The sequence below is a fragment of the Dermochelys coriacea genome, chromosome 1 (assembly GCF_009764565.3).
Source record: "Dermochelys coriacea isolate rDerCor1 chromosome 1, rDerCor1.pri.v4, whole genome shotgun sequence".
NCBI classification, from domain to species: Eukaryota; Metazoa; Chordata; order Testudines; family Dermochelyidae; genus Dermochelys; species Dermochelys coriacea.
This window is the reverse complement of record NC_050068.2, coordinates 200197460-200216361: the sequence shown is the minus strand read 5'-3', so window position 1 is coordinate 200216361 and position 18902 is coordinate 200197460. Positions and strand designations below refer to the sequence as shown.

Here is an 18902-nt window from a genome sequence, read left to right as displayed (position 1 = left end):
TATTTGAGCCTAAGCTTTCATGAGCTACAGCTCACTTCATCGGATGCATTTCATTTCAACAGTAAAAAAAAAAGTTTCTGGCCCTCACAGTTGTGTAGAAAAATTCAAAAGCCACAAGGCAAATAAAAAAAACTCTCAACATTATTTAAAAGCTGTTTAAAATCTCATCATTTGGGGGAAATTTGAAATTCTTTTTATTTGCTTTTTGGTCACACTCAAGTTACATTTTCAAGTTTTCTCTGCAACCACTAAAAATGTACTGTTTTGAGGGGTTGTTTTTAATTATTTTTTATTTTCTTAAAAAGCTGAGATTCTCATGCAAACTTTTGATTCAAGTGACTGGGGCTTTAAGGAAAAACATCAAATGTCACAGAACTAACCAAAAAAAGAGTTGGCAATACTACATCTATTTTTAAATAAGAAAAGGTCCTTACAAAAAAACACCATCAATTTTTAAAAATGTAAATGAATAATCTAGTTTACTTTCTTTATGGTTGCTTACTAAGTACATTTCTTCAGCTGAGGTGACGAATACACAACAGGCAGTTTCATCACGTTCATGCTTTCTGCTCAATTTCACTTTCAGGTTCCTCTGGCAACATTGACAAATTTTTGGGATTAGTATTTTTTTTTGTGGTTTTAAAAAAAAAAAACCCAGTAAGTACCAAAAGGTAAATGACTTACAGCTGATATATGCTGCTGAATACTGCAGGCTTCATGGGATCTCCAACAGAATTATGCAATTTTACAACTCTTCAAAGCTGCAAGAACAGACCATACAAACCAGACAGTACTATATAGGTGTAACACAGTAGGGTAGAGGTTACAGTAATAATATAAAGACAAGAGTACTTGTGGCACCTTAGAGACTAACAAATTTTGTGGGCTAATGCTCTAATAAATGTTAGTCTCTAAGGTGCCACAAGTGCTCCTGTTCTTTTTGCGGATACAGACTAACACGGCTGCTACTCTGAAACCAGTAATAATATAGGAGACCTACATGAATAAGGAGAGGAGGGAAGGACCCAGGAGGAAAAAGGTGGAGGAGTTAAGTGGCATGGAAGTCAGACATTCTTTGAGCCTTTTGAATGTTTTTAATTCAAATGTGTCTAGAGAGGAGGCCCAAAACTTCTTTGAATGCATTTAATTGATCTCTAAAGTGATTACCTATTCTTTTATTGGCTGCTACCTCAGAAAGAAGTTGGTCCAATAAAAGATGTTACCTCACCCACCTTGTCCCGCTCATATCCTGGGACCAACACGGCTACACCAACACTAAAAACAACTCAGGACTCAATATGACTGCTCTATTTTGGGCAATTTTTTTAAAACTAAATCTCATGTTTTTGAACATTTGAGGCTGGCAGTACTGTATATGATATAACCAGGTGTAATTTTTCAGTGTACCCTGCCCTCCAAACATACACCGTTTGGGCTTGCATTCATATGTCCATGACATTTCCAAGCTGCCTTTGTGCTACGTGTATGTCTCCCACTCATCACTGTGTATAGAAACGAAGCTGGCTAGAGGTTTGGCTCTGTTTACACACACTGACTGGTCAAAGTTTATTTCTGGCTGTACGTTATTGCTAACCTGGCAGAAATGTTTCAGAGTTTTGAAATTTCAATTCAAGATTTTCATGAAAAAATGTCAGGTTTTTCTAATGATTTTATTCCTTTTGTCATAATTTCCTTCTTCCTAGGCCCCAGGGTCGGTCAGGCATGTTCCATCTAATATCATAACATAAGGTCACATATCACCTTTGTGAGGACAAACTCTTGCAGGGAAGAACTCAGCAGTGAGCTCTATAGATCAGAGCCTTCTCTTGCTGAAGTCAATGACAAAATTCCTGTTAACTCATGGAGCCCAATTCTGCTCCCCGTGGAATAGAAACCTATGGCATTTCTGCCTGATTCTTTCCTTGCGGGAGAGTGATTTAGGGTAATCCACAGCCTTGCAGGGCAGCAGATCTGCTCTGAACTCAGAGGCTGGATCCTGAGCCATCACCATGGGCTGACCTCCCCTTCATCCACCTGCTCTGCCTCCCTGTCTGTGTGCTGTCATCAAGTTCCCCCTACCGTGCCTGTGCCTTACATTCCTGAAAGGAAGGTAGGAGACTTTGAGAGGGAGTTGTCACTGAAGGCCCCCTGCAGTAGCTACCAAGAAATCTACCAGTCAGCTAGGGATGCATGACACAAAATGTGGCTGCTCTGCCCCTCCAACCTTCATTTCAGCTCAACACCCATCATCCAAGAGCCATGTGCTCTCTTCGTCTTGCCTGCTTGGGTTCCTTCTACAGCACACAGCATGGGATCCATTTGTGCATATACTTTTATGTATCAAAAGCTAAAGACAGTTGCCATGTTTCCCAAGAAGCAATTTCCTGAATGACTTTGATCCCTGGGCTGCCTTATAAGAGGCCAGTTTGCTCTTTCAAAGGGGAACAAATCACATTTTCTATTTCCAGCTGTGACTGGGGCTCCGTTCATTGTGCTACCTGCTGAATAAACATGTAATAAGAGAGTCCCTGTCCCCAAGAGCTTACACTCTAAATTAGAGGTGGGCAAACTTTTTGGCCTCAGGGCCACATCGGGGTTCCAAAACTGTATGGAGGGCCGGGTAGTAAAGACTGTGCCTCCCCAAACCCTAAGCCTATCCGCCCCCTCCCACTTCCCGCCCCCTGACTGCCCCCCTCAGAACCCCTGACCCATCCACCCCCCCGTTCCTTGTCCCCTGACCGCCCCCTCTTGGGATTCCCTGCCCCCATACCACCGGGACCTCCCTATCCAACCCCCTCACCCCCGCTCCCTGACTGCCCCGAAATCTATCCACACCCCCACTTCGTGACAGGCCCTCCCCGGCAACTCCCCCCTCTAAAGCCCCTGTCAGTATGTGGGCCTGGGAACGCGGGGGGGGGCTCAAGAGGAGCAGGGGCAGCTGTGCCGCTGGAGGGAGGCGGCGGTTTCCTCTTCAAAGCGCCACTTCTCTTCAGCCAGCTGTTCGGCAGCCCGGTGCTGCTCCTGAGCCCTCCGGCCCACCTGCTCCCCGGAGGCTGCAGGGGAGCTTCCTCCTTGCTCTCCCCTGCCCCCGCAGGGCAGCCCCCTCCCACGCTGAGGATGCGGGAGGGGCCGGGGACTAGCCTCCCCGGCCGGGAGCTCAGGGCCCGGGCCGGATGTGGGCCGCGGGCCCTAGTTTGTCCACCTCTGCTCTAAATGGACGGGGGATGGGGGGGAAAGAGATGAAATGATTTACCCAAGTGAGGTCTCCAGAGGCCCAGTCTCCTGCCCACTCCACTGGACCACACTGCATTGCTAAGAAGCTTTACCTTTAATTTATTTTTTTTAATACTTCCCATTGCAGATTAGAAAATTCAGAGCCTGTGTTTAAGAAAATTGCCTATAGGGAGTATGAAGCAGATTTTAAGAAAGCAAAACCAACAGATACTTTCTCAGGTAAGCAGAAAATAACTTTCAAAGCCAATGTCTTCTACGGGCGAGAAAATGTGCCTGTATTTGTATACACCTGGCTAGCATATATGGCAAGCCAAGCAAATATATAGAGAATTTAGGTGGCTCTTCTCTATAGCCCAGGAGCCAAAAGCCCAATCCCTTAAAAACTTTGGCCTCCGTTATCAGTACTGATTCAACTGGAGAGGGCTCAAAGAAGAGCCACAAGAATGACTACAGCGTTAGACAACATGCTGTATAGTGATCGAGTTCTCAGAGTCTATATTTAGCGTAACAAAGAGAGGGCTAAGGATGACTTGATTACAGTTTATAAGTATCTACGTGGGGTGCAAATATTTAATAGTGGGCTCTTCAATCTAGCAGAGAAAGGTATAACAGGATCCAGTGGCTGGAAGTTGCACCTAGACAAATTCAGACTAGAAATAAGGTGTAAATTTTTGACAGTGAGAGTAAGTAACCTTTGGAACAATTTACCAAGGGTTGTGCTGGATTCTCCATCACTGGCTATTTTAAAATCAAGATTTGGTGTTTTTCTAAAAGATCTGCTCTAGAAATTATTTTGGAGAAGTTCTATGGCCTCTTATACAGGAGGTCAGCCTAGATCAGAGGTTCTCAAACTGTGGCTTGGGACCACGAAGTGGGTCATGACAATGTTCCCTCTAATTTTTGACAGGCCATGTGTGTGCAAAAAATTACTTCTGTGGGTCGTCATGGGCTGGCATTAGCCTTGCTGGGGCCCAGGACCGAAACCCAAGGGCTTCAGTCCTGAGAGTGTGGGAGGCCCTCAGGTAACAGGCCCCCTCACCTTGGGCTGAAGCTCTTGGGATTCAGGTTTGGCCCCTGCACCAAGAGCAGTGGGGCTCTGGCTTTGCCCTCCCCCAACCCCGCCCTGCACGGGGCGGCCGGGCTAAGGTGGGCTCAGGCTTCTGAGGCTTCTCCCCGCTCCTGGGGTCATGTAGCAATTTTTGTTGTCAGGAGGGGGTTGCAGTGCAATGAAGTTTGAGAATCCCTGGACTAGCTGATGACAACGGTTCCTCCTGGCCTTGGAATTTATGGATCAAAAGTGACTAGTAATTGGAGTTCCCATTTTTGGGTCACTAATTTTGAGATGCCTTAAGAGGGGCTGATTTTCTGAGTCAGGCGGGCTCAGCACTTTTTGCAAATCAGGCCGCTTTACAGTATTTCAAATTGGGCACCCAAAATCACTAGCCACCTTTGAAAATGTAAGTCATTGACTGTTTTCAGTTTCATAACCAGGAGATTTTGACTGTCTTGCCTATTGCATGTTTCCAATATAATATGATCATACTGTTGCAGAATGATCCCTTCTGTGGGATCATTTGTGCTCCTGGAACATCATCTGTGTGATGGGTCTGTATGTGGTGCCATTGCTGGCCACAATACAGGCATACACTATTGCCGCATTTGCAGAATATGTGGGCACCCTTTTTTGGAGGCCAGTTTGTGTATTTTCAGAACTTGAAAAATGTGGGTGTTGCTCCCTTCCACTGCTATCAATCTCCCACACGTGTAGCGCTGTGCAAAACAGTCACACTGATCACACTCAATCCTCCAACCCCAGGCTCTGTTTGACACCATTTGCCATCCTCTGCCTGGGCTCATGATGGATCAGTGCATAGCTGCAGAGGCTCCCCCCTCAGTACTCCCCATTATGGATTCCACCACTCCTCCTAGAAGATCTAAGGTCACCAGGGGGACAGGTTCTGGGGCGTATTAGCAGGTGGGGTGGGTTGCTGTAGGGGGGAGTAGAAGTGGAGTAGTGGCTTGGTGGGGTCCTTCCCTTTGACTTGGATTTTTAAGCAAGCCTGCGTGGGGGACCGAAGCCCTGAACCACCACTATTGATTTTGGATAAGACTTGGAACGCTGGGGAAGTTTCCAGAAGACTGGAAGAAAATTTATGCCAGTATTTAAAGATCATAGATGAGAGGACCAACTGGATGCCAGCAACCTGCCGTGATCCAACCTGCAGCGGCGAGTTTGTGATTAGATCCCTCCTGGGTTGACACTGTAATTTCTGGGATCTCATCCTCCCTTCTCCTTCTCCTAACCCATTTCCTTTCTTTCAAGAACACAGCATGAAAGGCAGTGAGTAAGTGGCTGGTCACTCATTAGACAGGGCCAGTGGTTACCAACTGGGGAGCAACGCACTCTCTCTGTAAAGCAATTTGTAACCCTGCAAGAAGAATGTCACAGATCTGGTTGGGTGCCCCCTGCTGGCCACCCACTAGACTGCTGTGAGGGGAATTCAAGCCTCTGGGTCCCTGGGTGCATTAAGGCTCTAGGACCTGAAGACCGTCTAGCCCCTGCCCTGATCTTGGAGTCCCTAGACACGCACTCAGGGTGCAGACTTTCTATCCGGCACCTCCTTATGAGAGCTGGAACCCACTCTTGAGCTGCCGAGCCCCTGGGCACAACGGTGACTCTTCAGACTCCACTGCACTCAAACACACCCTCTCCCTACACTCTGCTCCAAGGCTTAATTGAACAGGAGGCATGTGATAATTGTGAAGCAGATAACACACTCTCACACTCTGCACAGAGCCTAACACAATTGCTCTTTTACTTAATCACATAAAGCACAAGACAATACTGATCATATAGAACACAAGAACCATCCTAAGAGCAATGTGCCTCGCTAGCTCACTCTTCCCTTGGGAGTCCTTGGAGGGACACTTGTGTCCAGGAATGTAGGCAGGCAGGGTTTCCCCTGCCTCATGCAGGCTGTTACATGTTGGGTGGCTTATCCCACATGGAGTTTTCTTCCCCCAGCCTGTGACCTTGCTCTCTCCTGCACAGTGCTTCCCCTTCCTGTGTGGCTCTCTGCATTGATATGCCCCTTTCCAATACTTGGCTTCCTTTGTCCTATCTTTTGGTAACTTTTCATTGTTCCATAAAAGCCCTCCCCTCAGATAGGATGGGTAAAACTGGCTTTTTCCTATGATGCAGTCACTGGGTGGAGTGAGGTGCTACTCATTTACAGGTGCTACATATTTACAGGTAAATGTCTAGGCCATCTTGGCAAGGGTTTGATCCATTTGTGCTTTAATGTCAATGGAAAAAATCCTTTTGACTTCAGTGGAAGATGCCTCAGGCCATCACTACAATACCTTTCTTACCAGGCCCATTTCCTCAGCATGCATTCTGTGACTGAAGGATCTTTTCTTCCCTGATCGTCTACACTGCACTGGGAAGTGTGATACCAGCGCAGGTAGGCATACCCACACTAGCTTAAATGGAGCTAACGTGGCTAAAAGTAGCAAAGATGCAGGAGCATGGGCTTCGGTGTGGGCTCCTCCTAGGTATGTACTGACATTGTTAGCCTGCACCTGGGTCTGCGCTATTGCATCTTTTCTGCTGTTCTTAGCCGTGCTATCTAAATTAAAGCAGCTTGGCAAGGCATTCCCATACTAGCAACTGCATGTCCCACTGAAGTGGAGGCATACTTTGTGTTGTGAGGCTGTTGCTCTGGATGTTGCATTAAGCACTCCCTAAGACGTCTGTCTGCTGTCCTAAAACTATGCCAGTACTGGTGACTAATTTGTAAGGGGAGAAATCCTCTCCCCAGCTTTTAAGCTGTCTGTTCACTAAACTTTCCATAGCCAGGAAACAGCCTTCTCTGTTCATGTGCAGAATTTTCCTATGATTTTCAGTGTCTTTTGCTGAATATATAATTCACAACCTCATTTACATTGGGCAACATCTGTTAGATCCTTGTTTGCCTTTCCATCATCTAGGTATTTCACAGCTAAATCACTGGATAGCATCAATCCTTGTTGCACTGGCATTAAATCCTATGCCTTTATTTTGTGCAACTTGTCCTTTAACAGGAGTTCACTCTCCCACTCAGGAGAAAGTGACTCTCTCCCTTTCACTAAGATGCACCATTTGATACTCATCTCTTTTTCTTTTTTTTATGCTGAATTTCTGCAGGACTTCTGGGACCAACTCTGCATGCTGAAGTGGGAGACACTTTAGTAGTTCACTTTAAGAACATGGCCAACAAACCACTGAGCATTCACCCACAAGGCATAGCTTACAACAAACTATCGGAAGGTATGTGCTGTAAAATGCCATCTATTCTTTTTTTCTACTCAAGACTATATAATCTTAGATAGAGAAGGGCCGAAAATCAAGTCCAGAGTATGGACACCATCGACCTTTGATGTCTGGGGCAGCAAGCAGGATGTAATTTGTTCCCCAAGAATACATGGGCTCCAAGGCTACCCTAGGGGCTTGAGGGGAATGCCTAGTGTAGGTAAGACAGTATGTGTATAGGTCTCTTATTTTCAATCCATCTCTCTGAGTGCTGTGCGCCTTTTGGCAAACAAATCATTCTTTTGTTTTGAAGAGGCTGCTTCTGTGTCACGGCGTACTACCACTGACCACAGGCTCCCAAGGAGAAACTCTTGCAGGTGCCAAGCTGTTGGGCCTGCTAAATATCATGGCTGGCAACCAGGGAGGTGTGACCCAGAGACCAAGTCAGGGAGTGGTTGGATCAGGGGATCTCACCCCAAAAAGAAGTGGAGGCACAGCCCTGCCACGAGAAAGAGATGCAGTCAGGGGACTGAAACAGGGTCTCAGAAGGGGTGGCCTACCCAGGGACTATGACAAAGGGTACTTGGTATCTCCCAGTAGGAGCTCAGCTTCTTGCAAGATCTGGCCTTTGGCTGTCAGTTGTTAGAGGCATGGTACTAATATGTCCTGCTGGTTTCCCAGAATGCCATAGAGACCAAATCAAACTTGAGTAAAGCTACCAGTTTAAAACAGTGCCACTCTATCCTGCCAAATGATTTACCAACATCCATTAATAAAATTCAGGATGGAATCCAATTTGATGTTAACTTCTTCTAACTGGCGCTCAATCAGCTAGATTGCATAGAGCTGCAAGTGCAACAAGGGGGTAGAAAATAGAGTGGTGAGGGAGGAAATGCTCAGAAAATCCTTTGAGTTAAACCAGCCTTCGGAGAGCGCAGTAGGGAAAGCACTGCAGTCTGTCCAAACTGACAGCTGCTAGTGCACTGGCGTGGCCACATTTGCGGCACTTGCAGTGGCATTGGGAGCAGTGCATGATGGGCAGCTATCCCACAGAGCACCTGTGATGACCTGTGACCCTTGAATCCAGTCTGTGGCTGTTTGTGCACTAAATGAACTGCACAACATTGTCCTGCCTCCTCACATACTTTTACTCCAAACAGCTACAGTTTTCAGAAGGAACCTTGTCCTAAAGATTTGGAATTATCATCCCATACAGTAAATGTTTAAATGTGTGTGTTAAAGAAAATGTATTGATATTCTTTCAGTTCCAAGACTTTAGAGTTCAAGGCATTTGCCACCATTGGTAATGGGTTATTTATTACTGAATATGTGCCCAATTTGCACTTTGTGTCTCATTTTCACCAGTGCAAAGTGAATGTAAAGCACTTCCATGTCAGAATGGTAGCATTTTACACTGCCTATGCACTGGTGTCAGTGACACACGTGGGCTGTCAGCTTGCAAATATTTAATTGCATTAGGGTTGATGATGTCATAGGTGGTTGAAATGTTTTGAATCTCGAAACAGTATCTGGAAAAATGTTCTCCCTTTTCAGCAACTCTCGAGGGGGTTGGGATTTTTTTCAGATTTTGAAATTTGGTTGAAATTTCAAACTCTGTGAATACATTTTTTGCAAAAACGTCTCAGATTTCCCAGCCCATCCCTCCTCCACCCCTCCCCCCCCAGTTCTAGATGATCTTGTTCCTTGCTATTTATCAGTTTGTCGGGAGAGCTCTCTGAGGTTTTGTTTAATGCCTTGTTCATGTGGTGGGCCCAAGAGGAGTTTTGCTCTCAGCTGAGTGGGAGCAGAGTCGAGCTCTGTGTTGAGGAACAATCACATGTCACTGAAAATCTCCGATTCTGTATGATGATGGTTCAGGTTGATATTTCACTGATTTCTCATCTTATTTGCAGCTAGAATTTTGATAACCTCCATGAAGCCTTCTTGTTAAGTGAACATTTTTATTGGCTGTAGACAATGCAAACAAATTAAATACAAAAATGCAATGTTATCACCATTCAGATTTGTAATGCACAAAAGTTGGAAGGCTGCAGTAGCTCCTAGAGGGCCAGTGTTATGGAGGGAGGCTGGACCAGGATCAGTGGAAAGCTGGTGAATTAGGCAGCTAGTACCTTCTCGATCACTCCTGAATCCAACCATGGAGAGGCTGAGCAGTTGTACTATACTCCCCCACCACATCAGCCTGGGTAAATGAAACCGACTACTGGTCTTGATTCTGCTCTCAGGGACACCAGTGAGGATCGAGAGTAACTCTGCTGAAGTGAATGGAGTTACACCATTGTAAAGCTGGTGCAGGTGAGAGAAGAATCAAGCTCTCTGTGTATGGGTGGCAATGGTAGTAAAAGCCCTGTTCACACGTTCATCAGTCCCTCCCTCAATGCCACCTCTACCTCCCTCTCTCGACTTCTACCTATGCAGGTTCCCTGTATGCTGACAGAACATCTTCTTTTGAAAAACTGGATGATGCTGTGCCTCCAGGCCTGCTGTATAAATACACATGGGAGATCACTGCAGAAATTGGGCCTAAAGAAGTCGACCCTCCCTGTCTCACCTATATCTATTACTCACATGAGAACATGGTGATGGACTTTAACTCCGGTCTGATTGGAGCATTGCTTATATGTAAAAAAGGTAACCAAAATGCTTTGGGTAGACAAAAGCTATAAAATGTCAGCTGGTCTACTGTTTCAGTGGCCTAGCACATTCTGATAGTGTTGCTTTCTGTTATGGTAATGCTAAAAACAAAAAAAACATAAAAATCAAGCTTGAAGATTGTATCATAATGTGAGAAGGCATTTCATTTCCCTCTTCCCTTCTCGTGTTTCTGGGCAGGCAGTTAAGAGGACATTGATTTTTGTTTCCTCTCTCTTTATTTTAGGCCTCAAGGTTACAGTGTTCTGGACTAGCTGTAATGCACACTAGTTTGTTGAATAATTCTAATTGTAGACAGGGCTGGTAACGTCGCTTTATATTAAAATTGCCTGACATTTCCCATTTTGAGACCCTCAACTTCAATTGCTTATAACTTTGTGAAACTTTAACTGTTCAGGCTGGAATTTACCATTCCAGGTGTCTGCCTCAGATTGAATTATTTTGGAAAGTTGTATCCAATACTGTTCAACTGTTTCCGAGAACAAGGCTAGGAAAAAACACTTGGTTTTGCCCATATTAAAAAACCATTAAGACTGTTTTGTTGAGAAACTCGAGCATCCTCGTGCTTTGGAGCAGGAATGTGAAATTTGACAAAGGGGGGTGGCCTTTCTGTTAGGGATGCGCTTTTTCGGTTCACATGAAAATCTGCTCAAATTTGGCTGTGTTATAAGCCTTTGAAAAATTTCAGTTTGCACATGCTCAGTAGTGTCATGCTAGAGTTTAGTGGCTAAAATCTCCAAAGATTCTGTCTTCACTGAGCATGCTCCATCCCCTCATTGATAGTAACTGCTATTCTATATGATCTCAAACAGACATTAGATACTTGCAGAAGATCTGAGATGGACATGAATCGGTGATCTAAGGGAAAGTTTCCTTAGCTCCTTGTCAGTCCTCCGAGCCATCCATTCCACAGGAGTATTTGTTTTTCCTTTGCCAAAGGCTAGTATATGAGTTATTTAGTTTGGTTCTCTCCTTCCTTGAGAAAAGTTTGTTGTATGGAATGACTTGGGTAGAGCACATTGATTAAATGGGTTTGTACATTTAGTCCTTCCAAAAACAAAACAAAACAAAACCTGGAGCCCACAATGTAATACACACAAGTTCATCTCCACACACATTGACTTCAACAGGCTTCATGTGAGTGTGGGGTCTGCCCGCTCACACTGCATTGTAGGATTGGCACCATAGTCAATAATGTTCCTTTCAAGAATTTGCAATGTTAATGCTCTTGTATTATAAATTATCTATTATTATAGTCTCCTCCTCTCATCAGAGCTCTTTCCCTTTCGGTGTTTTATTTCAGAGTAGCAGCCGTGTTAGTCTGTATTCGCAAAAGAAAAGGAGTACTTGTGGCACCTTAGAGACTAACAAATTTATTAGAGCATAAGCTTTCGTGAGCTACAGCTCACTTCATCGGATGCATTTGGTGGAAAAAACAGAGGGGAGATTGATATACACACACAAAGAACATGAAACAATGGGTTTATCATACACACTTTAAGGAGAGTGATCACTTAAGATAAGCCATCACTAGCAGCAGGGGGGGGAAAGGGAGGAAAACCTTTCATGGTGACAAGCAAGGTAGGCTATTTCCAGCAGTTAACAAGAATATCTGAGGAACAGTGGGGGATGGGGTGGGGGGGGAGAAATAACATGGGGAAATAGTTTTACTTTGTGTAATGACTCATCCATTCCCAGTCTCTATTCAAGCCTAAGTTAATTGTATCCAGTTTGCAAATTAATTCCAATTCAGCAGTCTCTCGTTGGAGTCTGTTTTTGAAGCTTTTTTGTTGAAGGGTAGCCACTCTTAGGTCTGCAATCAAGTGACCAGAGAGATTGAAGTGTTCTCCAACTGGTTTTTGAATGTTATAATTCTTGATGTCTGATTTGTGTCCATTCATTCTTTTACATAGAGACTGTCCAGTTTGGCCAATGTACATGGCAGATGGGCATTGCTGGCACATGATGGCATATATCACATTGGTAGATGCGCAGGTGAACGAGCCTCTGATAGTGTGGCTGATGTGATTAGGCCCTATGATGGTGTCCCCTGAATAGATATATGGACAGAGTTGGCAACGGGCTTTGTTGCAAGGATAGGTTCCTGGGTTGGTGGTTCTGTTGTGTGGTGTGTGGTTGCTGGTGAGTATTTGCTTCAGACTGGGGGGCTGTCTGTAAGCAAGGACTGGCCTGTCTCCCAAGATCTGTGAGAGTGATGGGTCATCCTTCAGGATAGGTTGTAGATCCTTGATGATGCGTTGGAGAGGTTTTAGTTGGGGGCTGAAGGTGATGGCTAGTGGCGTTCTGTTATTTTCTTTGTTGGGCCTGTCCTGTAGTAGGTGACTTCTGGGTACTCTTCTGGCTCTGTCAATCTGTTTCTTCACTTCAGCAGGTGGGTATTGTAATTGTAGGAATGCATGATAGAGATCTTGTAGGTGTTTGTCTCTGTCTGAGGGGTTGGAGCAAATGCGGTTATATCGTAGAGCTTGGCTGTAGACAATGGATCGAGTGGTATGATCTGGATGAAAGCTAGAGGCATGTAGGTAGGAATAGCGGTCAGTAGGTTTCCGATATAGGGTGGTGTTTATGTGACCATCACTTATTAGCACCGTAGTGTCCAGGAAGTGGATCTCTTGTGTGGACTGGTCCAGGCTGAGGTTGATGGTGGGATGGAAATGGTTGAAAACATGGTGGAATTCCTCAAGGGCTTCTTTTCCATGGGTCCAGATGATGAAGATGTCATCAATGTAGCGCAAGTAGAGTAGGGGCATTAGGAGACGAGAGCTGAGGAAGCGTTGTTCTAAGTCAGCCATAAAAATGTTGGCATACTGTGGGGCCATGCGGGTACCCATCGCAGTGCTGCTGATTTGAAGGTATACATTGACACCAAATGTGAAATAGTTATGGGCGAGGACAAAGTCACAAAGTTCAGCCACCAGGTTAGCCGTGACATTATCGGGGATACTGTTCCTGACGGCTTGTAGCCCATCTTTGTGTGGAATGTTGGTGTAGAGGGCTTCTACATCCATAGTGGCTAGGATGGTGTTTTTAGGAAGATCACCAATGGACTGTAGTTTCCTCAGGAAGTCAGTGGTGTCTCGAAGACAGCTGGGAGTGCTGGTAACGTAGGGCCTGAGGAGGGAGTCTACGTAGCCAGACAATCCTGCTGTCAGGGTGCCAATGCCTGAGATGATGGGGCGTCCAGGATTTCCAGGTTTATGGATCTTGGGTAGCAGATAGAATACCCCAGGTAGGGGTTCTAGGGGTGTGTCTGTGTGGATTTGTTCTTGTGCTTTTTCAGGGAGTTTCTTGAGCAAATGCTGTAGTTTCTTTTGGTAACTCTCAGTGGGATCAGAGGGTAATGGCTTGTAGAAAGTGGTGTTGGAGAGCTGCCTAGTAGCCTCTTGTTCATACTCCGACCTATTCATGATGACGACAGCACCTCCTTTGTTTTATTGTGATCCTTGCTGGAAAGTTCTGATGATGTAGCTGATGTGATTGTGTATATGAATATTTAGGAAATATTTATTTTCCTTCCTTGTGTCAAGCTTCTCCAAAGTCATTTATATCTGTCTTAGTCCTGGATGTAGCACTTTATTTCTTCCAGGGCTGAGCCCCAGCACCTCTAGACTGAGCAGTTCATAGCCCCGGCTTCCCGCATCACTTATGAAAGTAAAAAAATTGCTTGAGCCCCAGCACCTCTTTCATTACAAATTAAGCACTGCCTGGGTGATACAAGTCAAATAAACAAGCAATATATTGAAAACAAGTTTGCATTTGTGATGTCTCTAATCTATCAGAAGAAACAGTGAGATAAACTAGGTTTGGGTGGGATGGCAATACACATGTGTATACAATATAAATGCATCTCACCTCTAGGTCACCAGTCCTATTCTCTTCTATATAGGTTCTTATACTACACTCATCATTGCAGTATCTGCCAATGGCAGTAATGACCAAAAATGCTTACCATGTGAAGGGTACTTGCTTGTCTGTGTGAAATGATTTGGGGGTCTCCGTCCAGTACCAAGGGGGCAGCCGTCCATGTTGACAGAAACTCAGCTACACCTGGCATTAATCTGGTAGTCCCAGAAGAGAAGCCAAGGACTGAATTGGACCTCAAGATGAATCTCCTCTCTCACTGTCAGAGAGCGTCCCTGTGGCACATTACCAGAGTAGTTTAGAGGGAGGATGCACTGATGCATGCTGTGCTGAATCTGTTCTGTGGATGCTAGAGGCCTTCAGTCTCCAAAGCTGCCAATCCAGCACCTTTCCCCAGAATTAGTCACCTCAAGCACATTTTGAAAAGATGTCCTATGTGCCCAGGTGCAGCTGGCACGTGCGGCAAGCTCATGGAATAGATCTGGATGCCTTTTAGTTGATGTGAGCGCCTTTTATTTTTGCCTTTATCTGATACCTCTTGTTTCCTCCCACAGGAAGCCTGAAGGAAGATGGGACACAGAAGCTGTTTGACAAAGAATATGTGTTGATGTTTGCTGTGTTCGATGAAAGCAAAAGCTGGCAAAAATCAACCTCTCTCCTGTACACGATTAATGGTTATGCTAATGGGACGTTGCCAGGTACCGTACATACTTGTGGCATCCAGCCAGAGTCCACAAACTGTGTATTACTCCTCACTGCAGCATACACTATAGGGCTGAAGAAAGCAAACAGAAGGAGTAGAGTGGCAGAGCCTCTTGTATAACCTTATGATGCGCATCTGGTTCCACAAGGGAGCATGTGTGCACTCCCAAACACCACCGCTTTCCCCTGCAGTCTGCCCTTGGTGCCAAGAGCACATAGCTTCCAAGGGCGTGGCTGTTTGTGCAGAGAGAGAATTAAATCTCTTCCTGCCACTCGCTGGATAAGGAGTGAAGTTTTTCAAAAGCACCTAAGTGAGTTAGGCACTCAACTCCCATTGACTTTCAATGGGATTTAGACTCCTAATCCACTTAAGTACTTTTGAAAATCCCACCCATGGTCTATACAGTACCCATCCTAGACGTGGCCTTTGAGATATCAGGGAGACTTTATTAAAAGTGCAGAGTGGGTATTCACTTTTCACCTACCAGTGGGAATTAGTGAACCATTCTGGGATTCTGGGATGATTCACCTGTGTTCTGAACCCTGCTGTTCTGTTTCAGACCTAGGAGCTTGCACATACGATAACATTAGCTGGCATTTGATAGGAATGAGCTCCAAACCAGAGATTTTCTCCATCCATTTCAATGGGCAAGTCCTGGAACAAAACTGTCGCAAGGTCTCGACCGTCAGCCTTGTGGGAGGTGCATCGACTACAGCAAACATGATTGTGAGCCAGAAAGGAAGGTGGCTGATATCTTCTCTTGTCCAGAAGCATCTGCAAGGCAAGGGAACATCTGTTCAGGAGGCAGTTGTACAGTTAGAGTGTCATTCTTGTCTCTTCCTCCTTATCTCCAAAAGTGCTGCTAAGTTTGTCAAACGTGGTGGCTAACGCATTTAGGATCATCCTAGGAAATCAGTGGAAACAGGGCATTTTGTTTGAATTAGGGTTGCAAGATGGGGCTCATTAGGATGACTGCTGCAAAGGGGCTACAGGGCAACAATGAATCTAACTTAGTTTTTAACTCTTTGGAAGTTGCTCAGATGAGCCTCATTCTAAAAAAAACCTGGAGATTGACCAGCTCTTTCAGGAGAAACAGAGAACTTTTGCAGTTCAGTGGGCAAAAAATCTTTTCTGCTCATCTTTAACGGTGGATGTTAGTTTCCCCCTAGAGTGAACAGATCTCTGTTGTAACGGATCAGTGGATTCCCTCTTGGAAAGGTTGGAGGGCTCATTTAACAGAAGAGGGGCAGTTCTTGCTGTCAGGCTGGTATTTTCAAAGGAGGCTATGCGAGTTAGTTGCTGAGCTCTCAGTGACTCCCATAAGCCCCTTTGAAAATACTACCCTTAATGCCTGCACTCTTCTTTTTTTTTTTTTTTCAACCTGAATAGACTCAGGTCAATGAGTGAATATTTTCATGCATCCTGAGCTGATGGGCTGTAGGAATGCCGTGTTCACAGGACTAACAGTAATCATTGTACTGTGTCTCTCTTCTACCAGCTGGAATGCACGGTTACCTCAACATAAAAGAATGTGCGGGGAAAGACGTGTTCAAGAAGAAATTATCCTTTAAGGAATTGCGTATGATTAAGGACTGGGAATATTTCATTGCTGCGGAAGAAATCACCTGGGATTATGCTCCAGAAATTCCAGAGACCATTGATAGGTAAAATGGTAAACTCTACTGTGCTGATGAATGTTAACTTGAGATGGCTTAGGAAATGTGCTATATAATGTAACGTCCTAGCCCTTAAGAACTTCTTCTGCATATTTTTCACAGGAACTCAATCTTGTAGAAGAGGAGGAATATTTTAGGCAGGGTTGCATGGTATTTATGGAATGCACCATGTAGAAGTCCTAGTAAATGGCTTCTGAAGGGCTCTACCAGGCTGAATAAGTGAATGTGTCAGGCTCTGGGTTCTAGGTGATCAAGCCTGGTGGTTAGAGCAGTAGTCGAAGCCGGAGATAGAGTTGGGACAGGGCACTGCTGAAACTAAGATCTGGGGACAGGTGCTGGGTTAGAACCAAGGTCAGAATCCATAAACAAGCCCAGTCAGGATCACAGTCCGATACCAGAAGCAGGCCAAAGGTTGAAGCCAGGTTGGAGACAGTCCAAGGGCCTGGGGTTCAGGAGGTAGGTACAGGGTTAGAGCGGGTCAGGAACATGTCTGGAGCAGAGTCACAGTAGGACACAGAGAAGATTGGAGCAGGCTCAGAGGTGAAAGTAAACCGATACACCCCGGTACAGTATACCGGCAAGAGCTGGTGCACCGTACTGGGGCAGCCTGGCTGCCCCAGAGGACAATTTAAAGGGCCTGGGGCTCCCAGCAGTGGCTGGAGCCCCAGGCCCTTTAAATTGCCTCCAGAGGCCCATTGCTGGAGCCCTGGGGTAGAGGCGGCGGGGCTCTGACAACTATTTAAAGGGCCCGAGGCTCGCTCCCCTGCTTCTACTGCCCTGGCCCTTTAAATAGCCGTCGGAGCCCCACCGCTGCTCTTCCAGGGCTCCAGGGGCTATTTTAAGGACCGGGGCGGCAGAGGCAGCTGGAGCCCCGGCCCTTTAAATAACCTCTGGGGCCCCCACTACCCCAGGGCTCTGGGGGCTATTTAAAGGGCCTGCGGCTCCCCTGCTTCTACTCTCCTAGTCCTTTAAATAGCCACTGGAGCCCCATCGCTTCTCCAGGTCTCCGGCAGCTAATTAAAGGTCTGGGGTAGTAGAAGCAGGGGAGCCCTGGGCCCTTAAAATAGCCCCAGGAGCCCCGGACTGCTGCTGCTCCCCTGGTGGGGGAGGGGGGAAGAGGAGGAGAAGGGAGGGTGGGACACTTAACTTACAGGATGGGCTGGGGCTGGCTCTGACTCCCTCAGCCCCACCCCTTCCACCCTAGGCCCCGCCCCTTCCGGGGCCAGAGCTGGCCCCAGTGTACCGGTAAGTCACTCGACTGACTTTCACCTCGAGCAGGCTGGAACAAAGCCTGGACAAGGCTGGAGCCAGAACAGGGACAGGATCAAGGACAGGCTGGAAGCCCAGGGAGTCTGACACCGTGAGACAGCAGGAAGTTTCCTAGGTGAGTGGTGCTGTTGTGCAGACGAAGGCCATGTCTATGTGACAAAATTATGTTGACCTAAGTTACATCAGCATACAGCCACTGCAGTAATTACATCAGTTTTGCGTGTCCACACTGCGCTCTTTTTGTTGGCGGTGCGCACTCTCACTAGCAGCCCTTGTATCGATGCAAAACGAGTCGCGCAGGAGTGACTAGGAACATGATTTCAACATCCCATAATGCAGTGTTCTCCATCCCATAATTTCATCTGCATCCCATAACGTTCCACGCCTCTTCTCAAAATCCCCACAAACCTGTGCATCCCTCCTGGCTGTCCATTATCTGTGTCAGAAGCATGGATCCTGCACAGCTCTGCACTGTTGTGATGAGTGTTGTGAGAATGGCGAGCCTGGTCCAGCAGTATTTGCAGAGCCGCCAGAGGAGCTGCAGGGAACGTGACAATTTCTTGGAGGCTAGATTTGCTCTGGGACATAGAAAGAAACAATTCAAAGTTGTTGATGGCATTCATGATGGAGCTGGAGCTGGGCCGGAGAAAGAAGCACTGAGGGTGGGATCACATCAGGTTTGGGAAGATGAGCAGTGGCTGCAGAACTTTCAGATGTTCTTGGATCTATGTGCTGAACTCACCCCAGCCCTCCTGCACAGCAACACCAAAATGAGATCTGCACTGAGAGTGGAGAAGTGAGTGGTAACTGCACTGTGGAAACTTGCAATGCCCGACTGCTACTGATCAGTTGGGACTCAGTTTGGAATTGGGAAATCCACTAAGTTGCCAAAAATAGATGTTTATGCCATACCCATGCAAATAGAAAAAAATTATAATTGAATAAAGCTTAAATAAAGGGAAAAGAACTTTTGAAGGGGAAAGAACAATCATTTCCATTTCAGAAACAAATACATCAACTGTCTCTCACAGATCAGTGTATTTGCAGCTGTGATTGTCCAGGGTGGTAGGGATAGTGCAGTGGCCCCAGAGGTCCCAGAATGCAGTTCTCTTTGGGCTGCAGAAGGAGGCAAGCACAAGATGGTTGAACCTGAAGATCAACAAGAGTCTACAGC

General features: G+C 46.0%; 1 protein-coding gene across 1 annotated transcript in view; it reads left to right on the top strand.

Moving 5' to 3' along the window:
• The window catches only part of LOC119852838 (coagulation factor V-like), a 78883-nt gene that overhangs the window by 723 nt on the left and 59258 nt on the right, over positions 1 to 18902 (top strand). The window contains exons 2-7 of the mRNA XM_038394706.2: positions 3362 to 3453; positions 7421 to 7543; positions 9965 to 10177; positions 14635 to 14778; positions 15343 to 15564; positions 16282 to 16447. Coding sequence (XP_038250634.1) covers positions 3362 to 3453; positions 7421 to 7543; positions 9965 to 10177; positions 14635 to 14778; positions 15343 to 15564; positions 16282 to 16447 — 960 coding nt within the window. The remainder of the gene's footprint in view (positions 1 to 3361; positions 3454 to 7420; positions 7544 to 9964; positions 10178 to 14634; positions 14779 to 15342; positions 15565 to 16281; positions 16448 to 18902) is intronic.